This window comes from Oncorhynchus keta, unplaced genomic scaffold (assembly GCF_023373465.1).
Source record: "Oncorhynchus keta strain PuntledgeMale-10-30-2019 unplaced genomic scaffold, Oket_V2 Un_scaffold_2010_pilon_pilon, whole genome shotgun sequence".
Lineage (NCBI taxonomy): Eukaryota > Metazoa > Chordata > Actinopteri > Salmoniformes > Salmonidae > Oncorhynchus > Oncorhynchus keta.
The window spans coordinates 272,501-290,000 of record NW_026290854.1 but is presented as its reverse complement, the minus strand read 5'-3'; the positions used below and the strand labels follow the sequence as shown (position 1 = coordinate 290,000).

The window sequence follows — 17,500 nt, the reverse complement described above, 5'->3', positions numbered from 1 at the left end:
GGGTAGACAGAGAGATGGGAGGGAGAGAGACGAGGAGGGTAGACAGAGATAAGAGGGAGAGAGACGAGGAGGGTAGACAGAGAGATGAGAGGGAGAGAGACGAGGAGGGTAGACAGAGAGATAAGAAGGAGAGGGAGAGATGAGGAGGGTAGACAGAGAGATAAGAGGGAGAGAACGAGGAGGGTAGACTAGAGAGATGAGAGGGAGAGAAACGAGGAGGGTAGACTAAGAGATGAGAGGGAGAGAAACGAGGAGGGTAGACTGAGAGATGGGAGGGAGAGAAACGAGGAGGGTAGACAGAGAGATGAGAGGGAGAGAAACGAGGAGGGTAGACAGAGAGATGAGAGGGAGAGAAACGAGGAGGGTAGACTGAGAGATGAGAGGGAGAGAAACGAGGAGGGTAGACAGAGATGAGAGGGAGAGAAACGAGGAGGGTAGACTGAGAGATGAGAGGGAGAGAAACGGAGGTAGGAGGGTAGACTGAGAGATGGGAGGGAGAGAAACGAGGAGGGTAGACAGAGATGGGAGGGAGAGAAACGAGGAGGGTAAACAGAGAGATGAGAGGGAGAGAAACGAGGAGGGTAGACTGAGAGATGAGAGGGAGAGAAACGAGGAGGGTAGACTGAGAGATGAGAGGAGAGAAACGAGGAGGGTAGACTAAGAGATGAGAGGGAGAGAAACGAGGAGGGTAGACTGAGAGATGAGAGGGAGAGAAACGAGGAGGGTAAACAGAGAGATGAGGGAGGGTAGACAGAGAGAGAGGGAAAGAATGAGGAGGGTAGACTGAGAGATGAGGGTAGGGAGAGACGAGGAGACAGAGAGGGAGACTAAGAGATGAGGAGAGGAGAGAGAGATGAGGAGGGTAGACTGAGAGATGGGAGGGTAGAGAAACGAGGAGGGTAAACAGAGAGAGATGAGGAGGGTAGACAGAGAGATGAGGAGGGTACACAGAGAGATGAGGAGGGTAGACAGAGAGAGATGAGGAGGGTAGACAGAGAGACGGGAGGGTAGACAGAGAGAGACGAGGAGGGTAGACAGAGAGATGAGGAGGGTAGACAGAGAGACGAGGAGGGTAGACAGAGAGATGGGAGAAAGAGGGAGAGAGATGAGGAGGGTAGACAGAGAGATGAGGAGGGTAGACAGAGAGATGGGAGGAAGAGGGAGAGAGATGAGGAGGGTAGACAGAGAGATGAGGAGGGTAGACAGAGAGACGAGGAGGGTAGACAGAGAGATGAGGAGGGTAGACAGAGAGATGGGAGGAAGAGGGAGAGAGATGAGGAGGGTAGACAGAGAGATGAGGAGGGTAGACAGAGCGATGGGAGGAAGAGGGAGAGAGATGAGGAGGGTAGACAGAGAGATGAGGAGGGTAGACAGAGAGACGAGGAGGGTAGACAGAGATATGAGGAGGGTAGACAGAGAGATGGGAGGAAGAGGGAGAGAGATGAGGAGGGTAGACAGAGAGGATGAGGATGGGAGGGTAGACAGAGAGATGAGGAGGGTAGACAGAGAGATGAGGAGGGTAGACAGAGAGATGGGAGGAAGGGGAAAGAGATGAGGAGGGTAGACAGAGAGATGGGAGGAAGAGGGAAAGACAGAGAGATGGGAGGGTAGACAGAGAGATGGGAGGAAGAGGGAGAGAGATGAGGAGGGTAGACAGAGAGATGAGGAGGGTAGACAGAGAGACGAGGAGAGAAAGAAGGGGAATGACGTACAATTAACCCTTTGAATGCTTTCTTCTCGTTGATGCGGTAGAGGCCTTCTGTTGACGTGATCTTGATGTGTCTGATGTCCATGTTAAACCTGGAGGAGACAGAGTGAATGAGAATCAGTGTGTGTGTGAGAGAGAGAATAAGATTGCCAGCTGTTAGACATCTCCTTTCTGATTGGCCAGTAAGGAGGCAGGCTCACTTGAGGCTGATTGCGAACTCTCCTCCGTCTTTCTGGCGGACCAGAAACGTTCCGTCCGACCGTGAAATCAGGAGGTTCTTCGCCGCTGACCGGTCCATGTTCCCCGCAAACCTAGAACCCAAATCACTTAAATGACCAAACCTAGAACCCATTGCAGTTGCGTTAGAACAATACAAAACCTTTCCCATGATTGCTATCAATAACTATTTTCAAACACAGAACACTTCCAATCCTAGAACCCTGCAGTGTTACCACACTCTTAGAAAAAGGTGATATCTAGAACCTAAAAGGGTTCTTCGGCTGTCCCCGTAAGAGAAACCTTTGAAGAATTATTTTTGGTTTCAGAGAGAACCCTTTTGGTTCCAGGTAGAACCCTTTCCATGGAAAGGGTTCGACCTGGAACCAAAAAGGGTTCTCCTATGGGGACAGCAGGAGAACCCTTTTGGAACCGTTTTTTCTAAGATTGTAGGTAGTACATATCTAGAGCATCGGTATGAGTGATACCAGGTGGTGCATATCTAGAACATCGGTATGAGTGATACCAGGTGGTACATATCTAGAGCATCGGTATGAGTGATACCAGGTGGTGCATATCTAGAGCATACCAGGTGGTGGTGCATATCTAGAGCATCGGTATGAGTGATACCAGGTGGTGCATATCTAGAACATCGGTATGAGTGATACCAGGTGGTGCATATCTAGAGCATCGGTATGAGTGATACCAGGTGGTGCATATCTAGAGCATCGGAATGAGTGATACCAGGTGGTGCATGTCTAGAGCATCGGAATGAGTGATACCAGGTGGTGCATATCTAGAACATCGGAATGAGTGATACCAGGTGGTGCATATCTAGAACATCGGTATGAGTGATACCAGGTGTAAATAGAACGGTATCATTACTCACCATAGGAAGTCGGATAGGTCGGGAGTTGGTCTCTGGGGAGAGAGGTCAGAGGTCAGACAGTTTTGAGATCACAACCCATGCTTCCTGAAGCACTTAGTAAAACGTATGTTGGTATTTCTATCAATACCAGACACGATGAAGCCTAGGGGCGGCAGGAAAGCTTAGTGGTTAGAGCGTTGGACTAGTAACCGGAAGGTTGCAAGTTCAAAACCCCCGAGCTGACAAGGTACAAATCTGTCGTTCTGCCCCTGAACAGGCAGTTAACCCACTGTTCCTAGGCCGTCATTGAAAATAAAAATTTGTTCTTAACTGACTTGCCTAGATAAATAAAGGTAAAAAAATAACTATAACATGACATGTGTAATCAACTACAAGTCAGTGGTACTCACAGAGATGAAGGGCTGGACCTTACTGCAGGGGAACCAACCCATCTGACCAATCGTCACGTTCTTGCCCTGAGTGACACACACAGCAGACCAATCAGACAACTAGAACAACACGCCGTCTTACAGTGCCTCCTGTAGCACATTATTGTACAGAAATGATTTACTACAACGTACATGTTACAATGGTATTACTCAATAATACACCGAGAGAGAGATGCCGGAGAGAGAGAGAGAGAAGCCAGAGAGAGAGAAATGCCAGAGAGAGAGAGCCAGAGAAGCCAGAGAGAGAGAAATGCCAGAGAGAGAGAAGCCAGAGAGAGAGAAGCCAGAGAGAGAGATGCCATAGAGAGAGAAATGCCAGAGAGAGAGATGCCATAGAGAGAGAGATGCCATAGAGAGAGAAATGCCAGAGAGAGAGAGAGAAGCCAGAGAGAGAGATGCCATAGAGAGAGAGATTCCATAGAGAGAGAAATGCCAGAGAGAGAGAAATGCCAGAGAGAGAGATGCCATAGAGAGAGAAATGCCAGAGAGAGAGAGAAGCCAGAGAGAGAGATGCCAGAGAGAGAGATACCAGAGAGAGAAATGCCAGAGAGAGAGAGAAGCCAGAGAGAGAGAGAAGCCAGAGAGAGAAATGCCAGAGAGAGAGAGAAAATGCCAGAGAGAGAGAGAGAAGCCAGAGAGAGAGATGCCAGAGAGAGAAATGCCAGAGAGAGAGAGAGAAGCCAGAGAGAGAGATTCCAGAGAGAGAGATGCCAGAACTGGACAAGAAATAGACACTCAGCACACAGGGGGACAAACACCTAACTGGAGGTGACAGCCTTCCCTCCCCCATACGCCCCACTAGACACTACGACAACATAACCAACAAAAACAGGTCACAACTACAGCTGTCGGACGCTGGGTATGGACATAGTAAATGGTAGGCTTCGAGGGGACGCTGGGTATGGACATAGTAAATGGTAGGCTTCGAGGGGACGCTGGGTATGGACATAGTAAATGGTAGGCTTCGAGGGGACGCTGGGTATGGACATAGTAAATGGTAGGCTTCGAGGGACGCTGGGTATGGACATAGTAAATGGTAGGCTTCGAGGGGACGCTGGGTATGGACATAGTAAATGGTAGGCTTCGAGGGGACGCTGGGTATGGACATAGTAAATGGTAGGCTTCGAGCGGACGCTGGGTATGGACATAGTAAATGGTAGGCTTCGAGGGATCACAGCAACGCTGGGCCCTGACATGAGAAATGGTGGGCCCTGACAGACCTGGAAGCCCATAAAATGGTAACTGGGCCCAGACCTGGGCGACAGACCTGGGCCCTGGACATAGTAACCTGGGCCCTGTCAGACCTGGGCCCTGACAGACCTGGGCCCTGTCAGACCTGGGCCCTGACAGAACTGGGCCCTGACAGACCTGGGCCCTGACAGAACTGGGCCCTGACAGACCTGGGCCCTGACAGACCTGGGCCCTGACAGACCTGGGCCCTGACAGACCTGGGCCCTGACAGACCTGGGCCCTGACAGTAAATCTCAGTAAGAACAAAATAAAGGTCCAGTCGCCAGGACCACAAATACAAATTCCATCTAGACACCGTTGCCCTAGAGCACACAAACAACTATACATACCTGGGCCTAAACATCCGCGCCACAGCGCCACATACACAAAGCTGTGAACGATCTGAGAGACAAGGCAAGAAGGGCATTCTATGCCATCAAATGGAAAATAAAATTTGACATCCCAATTAGGATCTGGCTAAAAATAATTGAATCAGTTATAGAACCCATTGCCCTTTATGGTTGTGAGATCTCACCATATTGAGACATTATGGTTGTGAGATCTCACCATATTGTCTTTATGGTTGTGAGATCTCACCATATTGAGACTTTATGGTTGTGAGATCTCACCATATTGAGACTTTATGGTTGTGAGATCTCACCATATTGAGACTTTATGGTTGTGAGATCTCACCATATTGTCCTTTATGGTGGTGAGATCTCACCATATTGAGACATTATGGTTGTGAGATCTCACCATATTGAGACTTTATGGTTGTGAGATCTCACCATATTGAGACTTTATGGTTGTGAGATCTCACCATATTGAGACTTTATGGTTGTGAGATCTCACCATATTGTCCTCACCATTATGGTGGTGAGATCTCACCATATTGAGACTTTATGGTGGTGAGATCTCACCATATTGAGACTTTATGGTTGTGAGATCTCACCATATTGTCCTTTATGGTTGTGAGATCTCACCATATTGAGACTTTATGGTTGTGAGATCTCACCATATTGATGGTTGTGAGATCTCACCATATTGATGGTTGTGAGATCTCACCATATTGTCCTTTATCACCATATTGAGACTGGTTGTGAGATCTCACCATATTGTCTCACCATTTATGGTTGTGAGATCTCACCATATTGAGACTTTATGGTTGTGAGATCTCACCATATTGATGGTTGTGACTTTATGGTTGTGAGATCTCACCATATTGTCCTCACCATTATGGTTGTGAGATCTCACCATATTGAGACTTTATGGTTGTGAGATCTCACCATATTGAGACTTTATGGTTGTGAGATCTCACCATATTGAGACATTATGGTTGTGAGATCTCACCATATTGTCCTTTATGGTTGTGAGATCTCACCATATTGAGACTTTATGGTTGTGAGATCTCACCATATTGTCCTTTATGGTTGTGAGATCTCACCATATTGTCCTTTATGGTTGTGAGATCTCACCATATTGAGACTTTATGGTTGTGAGATCTCACCATATTGTCCTTTATGGTTGTGAGATCTCACCATATTGTCCTTTATGGTTGTGAGATCTCACCATATTGAGACTTTATGGTTGTGAGATCTCACCATATTGAGACTTTATGGTGGTGAGATCTCACCATTTGCCCTTGGTTGTGAGATCTCACCATATTGATGGTTGTGAGATCCACCATATTGCCCTTTATGGTTGTGAGATCTCACCATATTGAGACTTTATGGTTGTGAGATCTCACCATATTGCCCTTTATGGTTGTGAGATCTCACCATATTGAGACCATGGTTGTGAGATCTCACCATATTGAGACTTTATGGTTGTGAGATCTCACCATATTGTGGTGGTGAGATCTTATATGGTTGTGAGATCTCACCATATTGAGACTTTATGGTGTGAGATCTCACCATATTGTCCTTTATGGTGGTTGTGAGATCTCACCATATTGTATTGAGACTCACCATTATGGTTGTGAGATCTCACCATATTGAGACTTTATGGTTGTGAGATCTCACCATATTGCCTCACCATATTGTCCTTTATGGTGGTTGTGAGATCTCACCATATTGCTCACCATATTATGGTTGTGAGATCTCACCATATTGTCCTTTATGGTTGTGAGATCTCACCATATTGACTTTATGGTTGTGAGATCTCACCATATTGAGACTTTATGGTGGTGAGATCTCACCATATTGCCCTTTATGGTTGTGAGATCTCACCATATTGGTGGTGAGATCTCACCATTTATGGTTGTGAGATCTCACCATATTGCCCCATTTATGGTTGTGAGATCTCACCATATTGCCCTTTATGGTTGTGAGATCTCACCATATTGAGACTCACCATTTATGGTTGTGAGATCTCACCATATTGCCCTTTATGGTTGTGAGATCTCACCATATTGAGACTTTATGGTTGTGAGATCTCACAATATTGAGACTTTATGGTTGTGAGATCTCACAGTATTGAGACTTTATGGTTGTGAGATCTCACCATATTGTCCTTTATGGTTGTGAGATCTCACCATATTGTCCTTTATGGTTGTGAGATCTCACCATATTGAGACTTTATGGTTGTGAGATCTCACCATATTGAGACATTATGGTTGTGAGATCTCACCATATTGAGACTTTATGGTTGTGAGATCTCACCATATTGCCCACCATATTGCCCTTTATGGTTGTGAGATCTCACCATATTGTCCTTTATGGTTGTGAGATCTCACCATATTGAGACTTTATGGTTGTGAGATCTCACCATATTGAGACTTTATGGTTGTGAGATCTCACCATATTGAGACTTTATGGTTGTGAGATCTCACCATATTGCCCTTTATGGTTGTGAGATCTCACCATATTGTCCTTTATGGTGGTGAGATCTCACCATATTGCTCACCATTTATGGTTGTGAGATCTCACCATATTGAGACTTTATGGTTGTGAGATCTCACCATATTGAGACTTTATGGTTGTGAGATCTCACCATATTGTCCTTTATGGTTGTGAGATCTCACCATATTGAGACTTTATGGTTGTGAGATCTCACCATATTGATGGTTGTGAGATCCTTTATGGTTGTGAGATCTCACCATATTGAGATCCTTTATGGTTGTGAGATCTCACCATATTGCCTTTATGGTTGTGAGATCTCACCATTTGCCCTTTATGGTTGTGAGATCTCACCATATTGCCCCATTTATGGTTGTGAGATCTCACCATATTGAGACTTTATGGTTGTGAGATCTCACCATATTGTCCTTTATGGTTGTGAGATCTCACCATATGGTGAGAGATCTCACCATATTGAGACTTTATGGTTGTGAGATCTCACCATATGGTTGTGAGATCTCACCATGAGACTTTATGGTTGTGAGATCTCACCATATTGAGACTTTATGGTTGTGAGATCTCACCATATTGAGACTTTTATGAGATCTCACCATATGGTATGGTGTGAGATCTCACCATATTGAGACATTATGGTGTGAGATCTCACCATTTCACCATATTGAGACTTTATGGTTGTGAGATCTCACCATATTGTCCTTTATGGTTGTGAGATCTCACCATATTGATGGTTGTGAGATCTCACCATTATGGTTGTGAGATCTCACCATATTGAGACTTTATGGTTGTGAGATCTCACCATATTGTCCTTTATGGTTGTGAGATCTCACCATATTGAGACTTTATGGTGTGAGATCTCACCATATTGCCTTTATGGTGAGATCTTTATGGTTGTGAGATCTCACCATATTGACTTTATGGTTTATGGTGAGATCTCACCATATTGTGAGATCTCACCATATTTTTTATGGTTGTGAGATCTCACCATATTGAGACTTTATGGTGTGAGATCTCACCATATTGAGACTTTATGGTTGTGAGATCTCACCATATTGAGACTTTATGGTTGTGAGATCTCACCATATTGCTCACCATATTGAGACTTTATGGTTGTGGTGTGAGATCTCACCATTATGGTTGTGAGATCTCACCATGGTTGTGAGATCTCACCATATTGAGACTTTATGGTTGTGAGATCTCACCATATTGCCACCATTTATGGTGTGAGATCTCACCATATTGCCCTTTATGGTTGTGAGATCTCACCATATTGATGGTTGTGAGATCTCACCATATTGTCCTTTATGGTTGTGAGATCTCACCATATTGCCCTTTATGGTTGTGAGATCTCACCATATTGAGACTTTATGGTTGTGAGATCTCACCATATTGAGACTTTATGGTTGTGAGATCTCACCATATTGTCCTTTATGGTTGTGAGATCTCACCATATTGTCCTTTATGGTTGTGAGATCTCACCATATTGAGACTTTATGGTTGTGAGATCTCACCATATTGTCCTTTATGGTTGTGAGATCTCACCATATTGAGACTTTATGGTTGTGAGATCTCACCATATTGTCCTTTATGGTTGTGAGATCTCACCATATTGAGACTTTATGGTTGTGAGATCTCACCATATTGCCCTTTATGGTTGTGAGATCTCACCATATTGAGACTTTATGGTTGTGAGATCTCACCATATTGAGACTTTATGGTTGTGAGATCTCACCATATTGAGACTTTATGGTTGTGAGATCTCACCATATTGCCCTTTATGGTTGTGAGATCTCACCATATTGAGACTTTATGGTTGTGAGATCTCACCATATTGAGACTTTATGGTTGTGAGATCTCACCATATTGAGACATTATGGTTGTGAGATCTCACCATATTGAGACTTTATGGTTGTGAGATCTCACCATATTGTCCTTTATGGTTGTGAGATCTCACCATATTGAGACTTTATGGTTGTGAGATCTCACCATATTGAGACTCACCATTTATGGTTGTGAGATCTCACCATATTGCCACCATATTGTCCTTTATGGTTGTGAGATCTCACCATATTGAGACTTTATGGTTGTGAGATCTCACCATATTGTGGTTGTGAGATCTCACCATATTGAGACTTTTATGGTTGTGAGATCTCACCATATTGATGGTTGTGAGATCTCACCATATTGAGACCTTTATGGTTGTGAGATCTCACCATATTGAGACTTTATGGTTTTATGGTTGTGAGATCTCACCATATTGAGACTTTTATGGTTGTGAGATCTCACCATATTGAGACTTTATGGTTGTGAGATCTCACCATATTGTCCTTTATGGTTGTGAGATCTCACCATATTGAGACTTTATGGTTGTGAGATCTCACCATATTGAGACTTTATGGTTGTGAGATCTCACCATATTGCTCACCATATTTTATGGTTGTGAGATCTCACCATATTGTCCTTTATGGTTGTGAGATCTCACCATATTGTTATGGTTGTGAGATCTCTTTATGGTTGTGAGATCTCACCATATTGAGACTTTATGGTTGTGAGATCTCACCATATTGAGACTTTATGGTTGTGAGATCTCACCATATTGAGACTTTATGGTTGTGAGATCTCACCATATTGAGACTTTATGGTTGTGAGATCTCACCCATATTGTCCTTTATGGTTGTGAGATCTCTTTATGGTTGTGAGATCTCACCATATTGAGAGACTTTATGGTTGTGAGATCTCACCATATTGTGAGATCTCTTTATATTGAGGTTGTGATCTCACCATATTGTCCTCTCACCATATTGTCCTCACCATATTATGGTTGTGAGATCTCACCATATTGAGACTTTATGGTTGTGAGATCTCACCATTTGTCCTTTATGGTTGTGAGATCTCACCATATTGATGGTTGTGAGATCTCACCATATTGAGACTTTATGGTGAGATCTCACCATATTGAGACTTTATGGTTGTGAGATCACCATCACCATCAATATTGGAGACTTATGGTTGTGAGATCTCACCATTGCCCTTATGGTTGTGAGATCTCACCATGATTGACTTTATGGTGGTGAGATCTCACCATATTGCCTTTATTTGTGAGATCTCACCATATTGCCTTTATGGTTGTGAGATCTCACCATATTGAGACCCTTATGGTTGTGAGATCTCACCATATTGAGACTTTATGGTTGTGAGATCTCACCATATTGAGACTTTATGGTTGTGAGATCTCACCATATTGAGATGGTTGTGAGATCTCACCATATTGAGACTTTATGGTTGTGAGATCTCACCATTTGAGACTTTATGGTTGTGAGATCTCACCATATTGCCCTTTATGGTTGTGAGATCTCACCATATTGTCCTTTATGGTTGTGAGATCTCACCATATTGTCCTTTATGGTTGTGAGATCTCACCATATTGCCTTTATGGTTGTGAGATCTCACCATCTCACCATATTGTGAGATCTCACCATATTGTCTTTATGGTTGTGAGATCTCACCATATTGAGACTTTATGGTTGTGAGATCTCACCATATTGCCCTTTATGGTTGTGAGATCTCACCATATTGTCCTTTATGGTTGTGAGATCTCACCATATTGTCCTTTATGGTTGTGAGATCTCACCATATTGAGACTTTATGGTTGTGAGATCTCACCATATTGGTTGTGAGATCTTTATGGTTGTGAGATCTCACCATATTGTCCTTTATGGTTGTGAGATCTCACCATATTGAGACTTTATGGTTGTGAGATCTCACCATATTGTCCTTTATGGTTGTGAGATCTCACCATATTGAGACTTTATGGTTGTGAGATCTCACCATATTGTCCTTTATGGTTGTGAGATCTCACCATATTGCCCTTTATGGTTGTGAGATCTCACCATATTGAGACATTATGGTTGTGAGATCTCACCATATTGAGACTTTATGGTTGTGAGATCTCACCATATTGAGATCTCACCATTATTGATGGTTGTGAGATCTCACCATATTGAGACATTATGGTTGTGAGATCTGTGAGATCTCACCATATTGAGACTTTATGGTTGTGAGATCTCAGGATATTGTCCTTTATGGTTGTGAGATTCACCATATTGTCCTTATGGTTGTGAGATCTCACCATATTGAGACTTTATGGTTGTGAGATCTCACCATATTGAGACTTTATGGTTGTGAGATCTCACCATATTGTCCTTTATGGTTGTGAGATCTCACCATATTGAGACTTTATGGTTGTGAGATCTCACCATATTGCCCTTTATGGTTGTGAGATCTCACCATATTGAGACTTTGGTTGTGAGATCTCACCATATTGAGACTTTATGGTTGTGAGATCTCACCATATGGTTGTGAGATCTCACCATATTGAGACTTTATGGTTGTGAGATCTCACCATATTGTCCTTTATGGTTGTGAGATCTCACCATATTGAGACTTTATGGTTGTGAGATCTCACCATATTGAGACTTTATGGTTGTGAGATCTCACCATATTGAGACTTTATGGTTGTGAGATCTCACCATATTGTCCTTTATGGTTGTGAGATCTCACCATATTGTCCTTTATGGTTGTGAGATCTCACCATATTGAGACTTTATGGTTGTGATATCTCACCACATTGAGACTCTGCATGCAGTACTCTGCAAAAACATCCTCTGTGTACAACGTAAAACACCAAATAATGCATGACTATACCCGCTAATTATCAAAATCCAGACAAGAGCTGTTAAATTCCACAACCAGAACAGCAACACAATTATACCCAACCAAATCATGAGAAAACAAAAAGAGAATTACTTGACAACAACATTTCCACCCCGCTGATCCCCCCCACTGGGGCCCCACAAGGGTGCGTTCTGAGCCCTCTCCTGTACTCCCTGTTCAACATCTCCACCCCGCTGATCCCCCCCACTGGGGCCCCACAAGGGTGCGTTCTGAGCCCTCTCCTGTACTCCCTGTTCACCATCTCCACCCCGCTGATCCTCAACACTGGGGCCCCACAAGGGTGCGTTCTGAGCCCTCTCCTGTACTCCCTGTTCAACATCTCCACCCCGCTGATCCCCCCCACTGGGGCCCCACAAGGGTGCGTTCTGAGCCCTCTCCTGTACTCCCTGTTCACCATCTCCACCCCGCTGACCCTCCCCACTGGGGCCCCACAAGGGTGCGTTCTGAGCCCTCTCCTGTACTCCCTGTTCACCCACGACTGCGTGGCCACGCACGCCTCCAACTCAATCATCAAGTTTGCGGACGACACAACAGTGGTAGGCTTGATTACCAACAACGACGAGACGGCCTACAGGGAGGAGGTGAGGGCCCTCGGAGTGTGGTGTCAGGAAAATAACCTCACACTCAACGTCAACAAAACTAAGCAGATGATTGTGGACTTCAGGAAACAGCAGAGGGAACACCCCCCTATCCACATCGATGGAACAGTAGTGGAGAGGGTAGCAAGTTTTAAGTTCCTCGGCATACACATCACAGACAAACTGAATTGGTCCACTCACACAGACAGCATCGTGAAGAAGGCGCAGCAGCGCCTCTTCAACCTCAGGAGGCTGAAGAAATTCGGCTTGTCACCAAAAGCACTCACAAACTTCTACAGATGCACAATCGAGAGCATCCTGTCGGGCTGTATCACCGCCTGGTATGGCAACTGCTCCGCCCACAACCGTAAGGCTCTCCAGAGGGTAGTGAGGTCTGCACAACGCATCACCGGGGGCAAACTACCTGCCCTCCAGGACACCTACACCACCCGATGTTACAGGAAGGCCATAAAGATCATCAAGGACAACAACCACCCGAGCCACTGCCTGTTCACCCCGCTATCATCCAGAAGGCGAGGTCAGTACAGGTGCATCAAAGCTGGGACCGAGAGACTGAAAAACAGCTTCTATCTCAAGGCCATCAGACTGTTAAACAGCCACCACTAACATTGAGTGGCTGCTGCCAACACACTGACACTGACACTGACTCAACTCTAGCCACTTTAATAATGGGAATTGATGGGAAATGATGTCAAATATATCACTAGCCACTTTAAACAATGCTACCTTATATAATGTTACATACCCTACATTATTCATCTCATATGCATACGTATATACTGTACTCTATATCATCTACTGCATCCTTATGTAATACATGTATCACTAGCCACCTTAACTATGTCACTTTGTTTACATACTCATCTCATATGTATATACTGTACTCGATAACATCTACTGTATCTTGCCTATGCTGCTCTGTACCATCACTCATTCATATATCTTTATGTACATATTCTTTATCCCCTTACACTGTGTATAAGACAGTAGTTTTGGAATTGTTAGTTAGATTACTTGTTGGTTATTACTGCATTGTCGGAACTAGAAGCACAAGCATTTTGCTACACTCGCATTAACATCTGCTAACCATGTGTATGTGACAAATACAATTTGATTTGATTTGATTTGATTTTAACACATTGGAAAGAATTTACCAAAAAACAGCTGCCAGATGTATGACCATATTAGAGACACATATTTCCCTCAGATTACACAGACCCACAAAGAATTCGCATATCTACTGGGTGAAATTCCACAGTGTGCCGTCACAGCAGCAAGATTTGTGACCTGTTGCCACAAGAAAAGTGAAGAACACGCACCCCCAATAAAACCCATTTGAAGGAAAGAAAGAGAGAGAGAGAGAGAGAGAGAGAGAGAGAGAGAGAGAGAAGAGAGAGAGAGAGAGAGAGAGAGAGAGACAGAGAGAGGGACGGTATCTCCACCCTCCCACACACATACTACAGGAAGCTCTGCCTGCACCGTGTGTGTGTGCGTGTTTCACCTCCCACCACGTTAGGTCGGCATCGGCTCTTGTCAGTTCGATGACATCACCCATGGAGAGGTGCAGTGGTTGGCCGAACGCTACAGGGGGCGGAGGTAAACCATAGTACTCCTGACACACCTCCATTGTAGGAAGACCTGAGAGAGAGAGAGAGAGAGAGAGAGAGAGAGAGAGAGAGAGAGAGAGAAAGAGAGAGGAGAGAGAGAGAGAAAGAGAGAGGAGAGAGAGAGAGAAAGAGAGAGAGAGAGAGAGAGAGAGAGAGAGAGAGAGAGAGAGAGAGAGAGAGAGAGAGAGAGAGAGAGAGAGAGAGAGAGAGAGAGAGAGAAAGAGAGAGAGAGAGAGAGAGAGAGAGAGAGAGAGAGAGAGAGAGAGAGAGAGAGAGAGAGAGAGAGAGAGAGAGAGAGAGAGAGAGAGAGAGAGAGAGAGAGAGAGAGAGAGAGAGAGAGAGAGAGAGAGAGAGAGAGAGAGAGAGAGAGAGAGAGAGAGAGAGAGAGAGAGAGAGAGAGAGAGAGAGAGAGAGAGAGAGAGAGAGAGAGAGAGAGAGAGAGAGAGAGAGAAAGAGAGAGAGAGAGAGAGAGAGAGAGAGAGAGAGAAAATTTGTTAAATTCCACAACCACCTAAAAGGAAGTGATTCCCAAACCTGCCATCACCTACAGAGAGATGAACCTGGAGAAGAGTCCCCTTAGCAAGCTGGTCCTGGGGCTCTGTTCACAAACACAAACACACCCTACAGAGCCCCAGGACAACAGCACAATTAGACCCAACCAAATCATGAGAAAACAAAAAGATAATTACTTAACACATTGGAAATAATTAACAAAAAAACAGAGCAAACTAGAATGCTATTTGGCCCTAAACAGAGAATACACAGTGGCAGAATACCTGACCACTGTGACTAACCCAAACTTAAGGAAATCTTTGACTATGTACAGACTCAGTGAGCATAGCCTTGCTATTGAGAAAGGCCGCCGTAGGCAGACATGGCTCTCAAGAGAAGACAGGCTATGTGCTCACTGCCCACAAAATGAGGTGGAAACTGAGCTGCACTTCCTAACCTCCTGCCCAATGTATGACCATATTAGAGAGACATATTTCCCTGAGATTACACAGACCCACAAATAATTTCAAAAACAAATCACATTTTTATCTACTGGGTGAAATACCACAGTGTGTCATCACAGCAGCAATATTTGTGACCTGTTGCCACAAACAAAGACAAACCAGTGAAGAACAAACACCTGTTTTTATGTTGATTTATCTTCCCTTTTGTATTTTTGTTTAGTTCACTTTTGTTTATTATCTATTTCACTTGATTTGGCAAAGAATTTGAAAAACACATCCGATGTGGATGAACTCCCATATCTACTGGGTGAAATTCCGTGTGACATCACAGCAGCAAGATTTGTGACCTGTTGCCACGAGAAAAGGGCAACCAGTGAAGAACAAACACCATTGTAAATACAACCTATATTTATGTTTATTTATTTTCCCTTTTGTGCTTTAACGAGTTGTACATAATTCTAACACTGTACATATGAAATGTGTATATTTATTTGAAACTTGTGAGTGTAATGTTTACTGTTCATTTTTATTTGTTTATTATCTACCTCACTTGCTTTGACAATGTTAACATATGTTTCCCATGCCAATAAAGCCGCTTGAATTGAATCGAATTGAAATGAGTTAAAAAACGTTCCCATTCTAATCTAATCCCAACTTGATTCAGTTCTATAATGTTACTCTACTTCTGGGATCCTCACCTGGACTGGCTTGTCTGTGAGAAGCTGACTTCTTATTCTGTTGGAACAAGAAAGGTCACAGATATACAACCCACTAGAACAGACTCACAGATATACAACCCACTAGAACAGACTCACAGATATACAACCCACTAGAACAGACCCACAGATATACAACCCACTAGAACAGACCCACAGATATACAACCCACTAGAACAGACTCACAGATATACAACCCACTAGAACAGACCCACAGATATACAACCCACTAGAACAGACTCACAGATATACAACCCACTAGAACAGACCCACAGATATACAACCCACTAGAACAGACCCACAGATATACAACCCACTGGAACAGACTCACATATATACAACCCACTGGAACAGACTCACAGATATACAACCCACTAGAACAGACCCACAGATATACAACCCACTAGAACAGACTCACAGATATACAACCCACTAGAACAGACCCACAGATATACAACCCACTAGAACAGACCCACAGATATACAACCCACTGGAACAGACTCACAGATATACAACCCACTAGAACAGACCCACAGATATACAACCCACTAGAACAGACTCACAGATATACAACCCACTAGAACAGACCCACAGATATACAACCCACTAGAACAGACCCACAGATATACAACCCACTAGAACAGACTCACAGATATACAACCCACTAGAACAGACTCACAGATATACAACCCACTAGAACAGACTCACAGATATTACAACCCACGAGAACAGACCCACAGATATACAACCCACTAGAACAGACTCACAGATATACAACCCACTAGAACAGACCCACAGATATACAACCCACTAGAACAGACCCACAGATATACAACCCACTAGAACAGACTCATAGATATACAACCCACTAGAACAGACTCACAGATATACAACCCACTAGAACAGACTCACAGATATTACAACCCACGAGAACAGACCCACAGATATACAACCCACTAGAACAGACCCACAGATATACAACCCACTAGAACAGACTCACAGATATACAACCCACTAGAACAGACTCACAGATATACAACCCACTAGAACAGACTCACAGATATACAACCCACTAGAACAGACCCACAGATATACAACCCACTAGAACAGACTCACAGATATACAACCCACTAGAACAGACCCACAGATATACAACCCACTAGAACAGACTCACAGATATACAACCCACTAGAACAGACTCACAGATATACAACCCACTAGAACAGACTCACAGATATACAACCCACTAGAACAGACCCACAGATATACAACCCACTAGAACAGACCCACAGATATACAACCCACTAGAACAGACTCACAGATATACAACCCACTAGAACAGACTCACAGATATGTTCCGAGCTCACACAGTCATTACTCAGTAGTATAGTGACACGCTGCCAGATAAAGAGCCTCTGAAAGGAGCCTTACCTTCTTCACGTTCCCTGAGTGGTCTGAAATACAAAGCACAACACAGCTGAGTGTACAACTCTACACACACCTGCAGAAAACATAGTGTCAAAGAAAACACACACACACACACACACACACACACACACACA

General features: G+C 43.9%; 1 protein-coding gene and 1 long non-coding RNA gene across 3 annotated transcripts in view; both read right to left on the bottom strand.

Annotated features, from left to right (window-relative positions):
• The window catches only part of LOC127928018 (proto-oncogene vav-like), an 84,245-nt gene that overhangs the window by 12,342 nt on the left and 54,403 nt on the right, over nucleotides 1–17,500 (bottom strand). The window contains 7 exon segments of the mRNA XM_052514924.1: nucleotides 1,713–1,800; nucleotides 1,909–2,019; nucleotides 2,814–2,845; nucleotides 3,203–3,268; nucleotides 14,161–14,297; nucleotides 15,921–15,957; nucleotides 17,370–17,392. Of these exon segments, the coding sequence (XP_052370884.1) occupies nucleotides 1,713–1,800; nucleotides 1,909–2,019; nucleotides 2,814–2,845; nucleotides 3,203–3,268; nucleotides 14,161–14,297; nucleotides 15,921–15,957; nucleotides 17,370–17,392 (494 nt within the window).
• Nucleotides 5,053–9,702, bottom strand: LOC127928020 (uncharacterized). Of its 2 annotated transcripts, none has more exons than XR_008130013.1 (3): nucleotides 9,591–9,702; nucleotides 5,704–6,050; nucleotides 5,053–5,269 (listed from the first exon to the last, which is right to left on the bottom strand). It is a non-coding gene; the product is annotated as an uncharacterized LOC127928020 (long non-coding RNA). The 2 variants fall into 2 exon arrangements; XR_008130014.1 differs by lacking the exon at nucleotides 9,591–9,702 and adding an exon at nucleotides 8,072–8,144.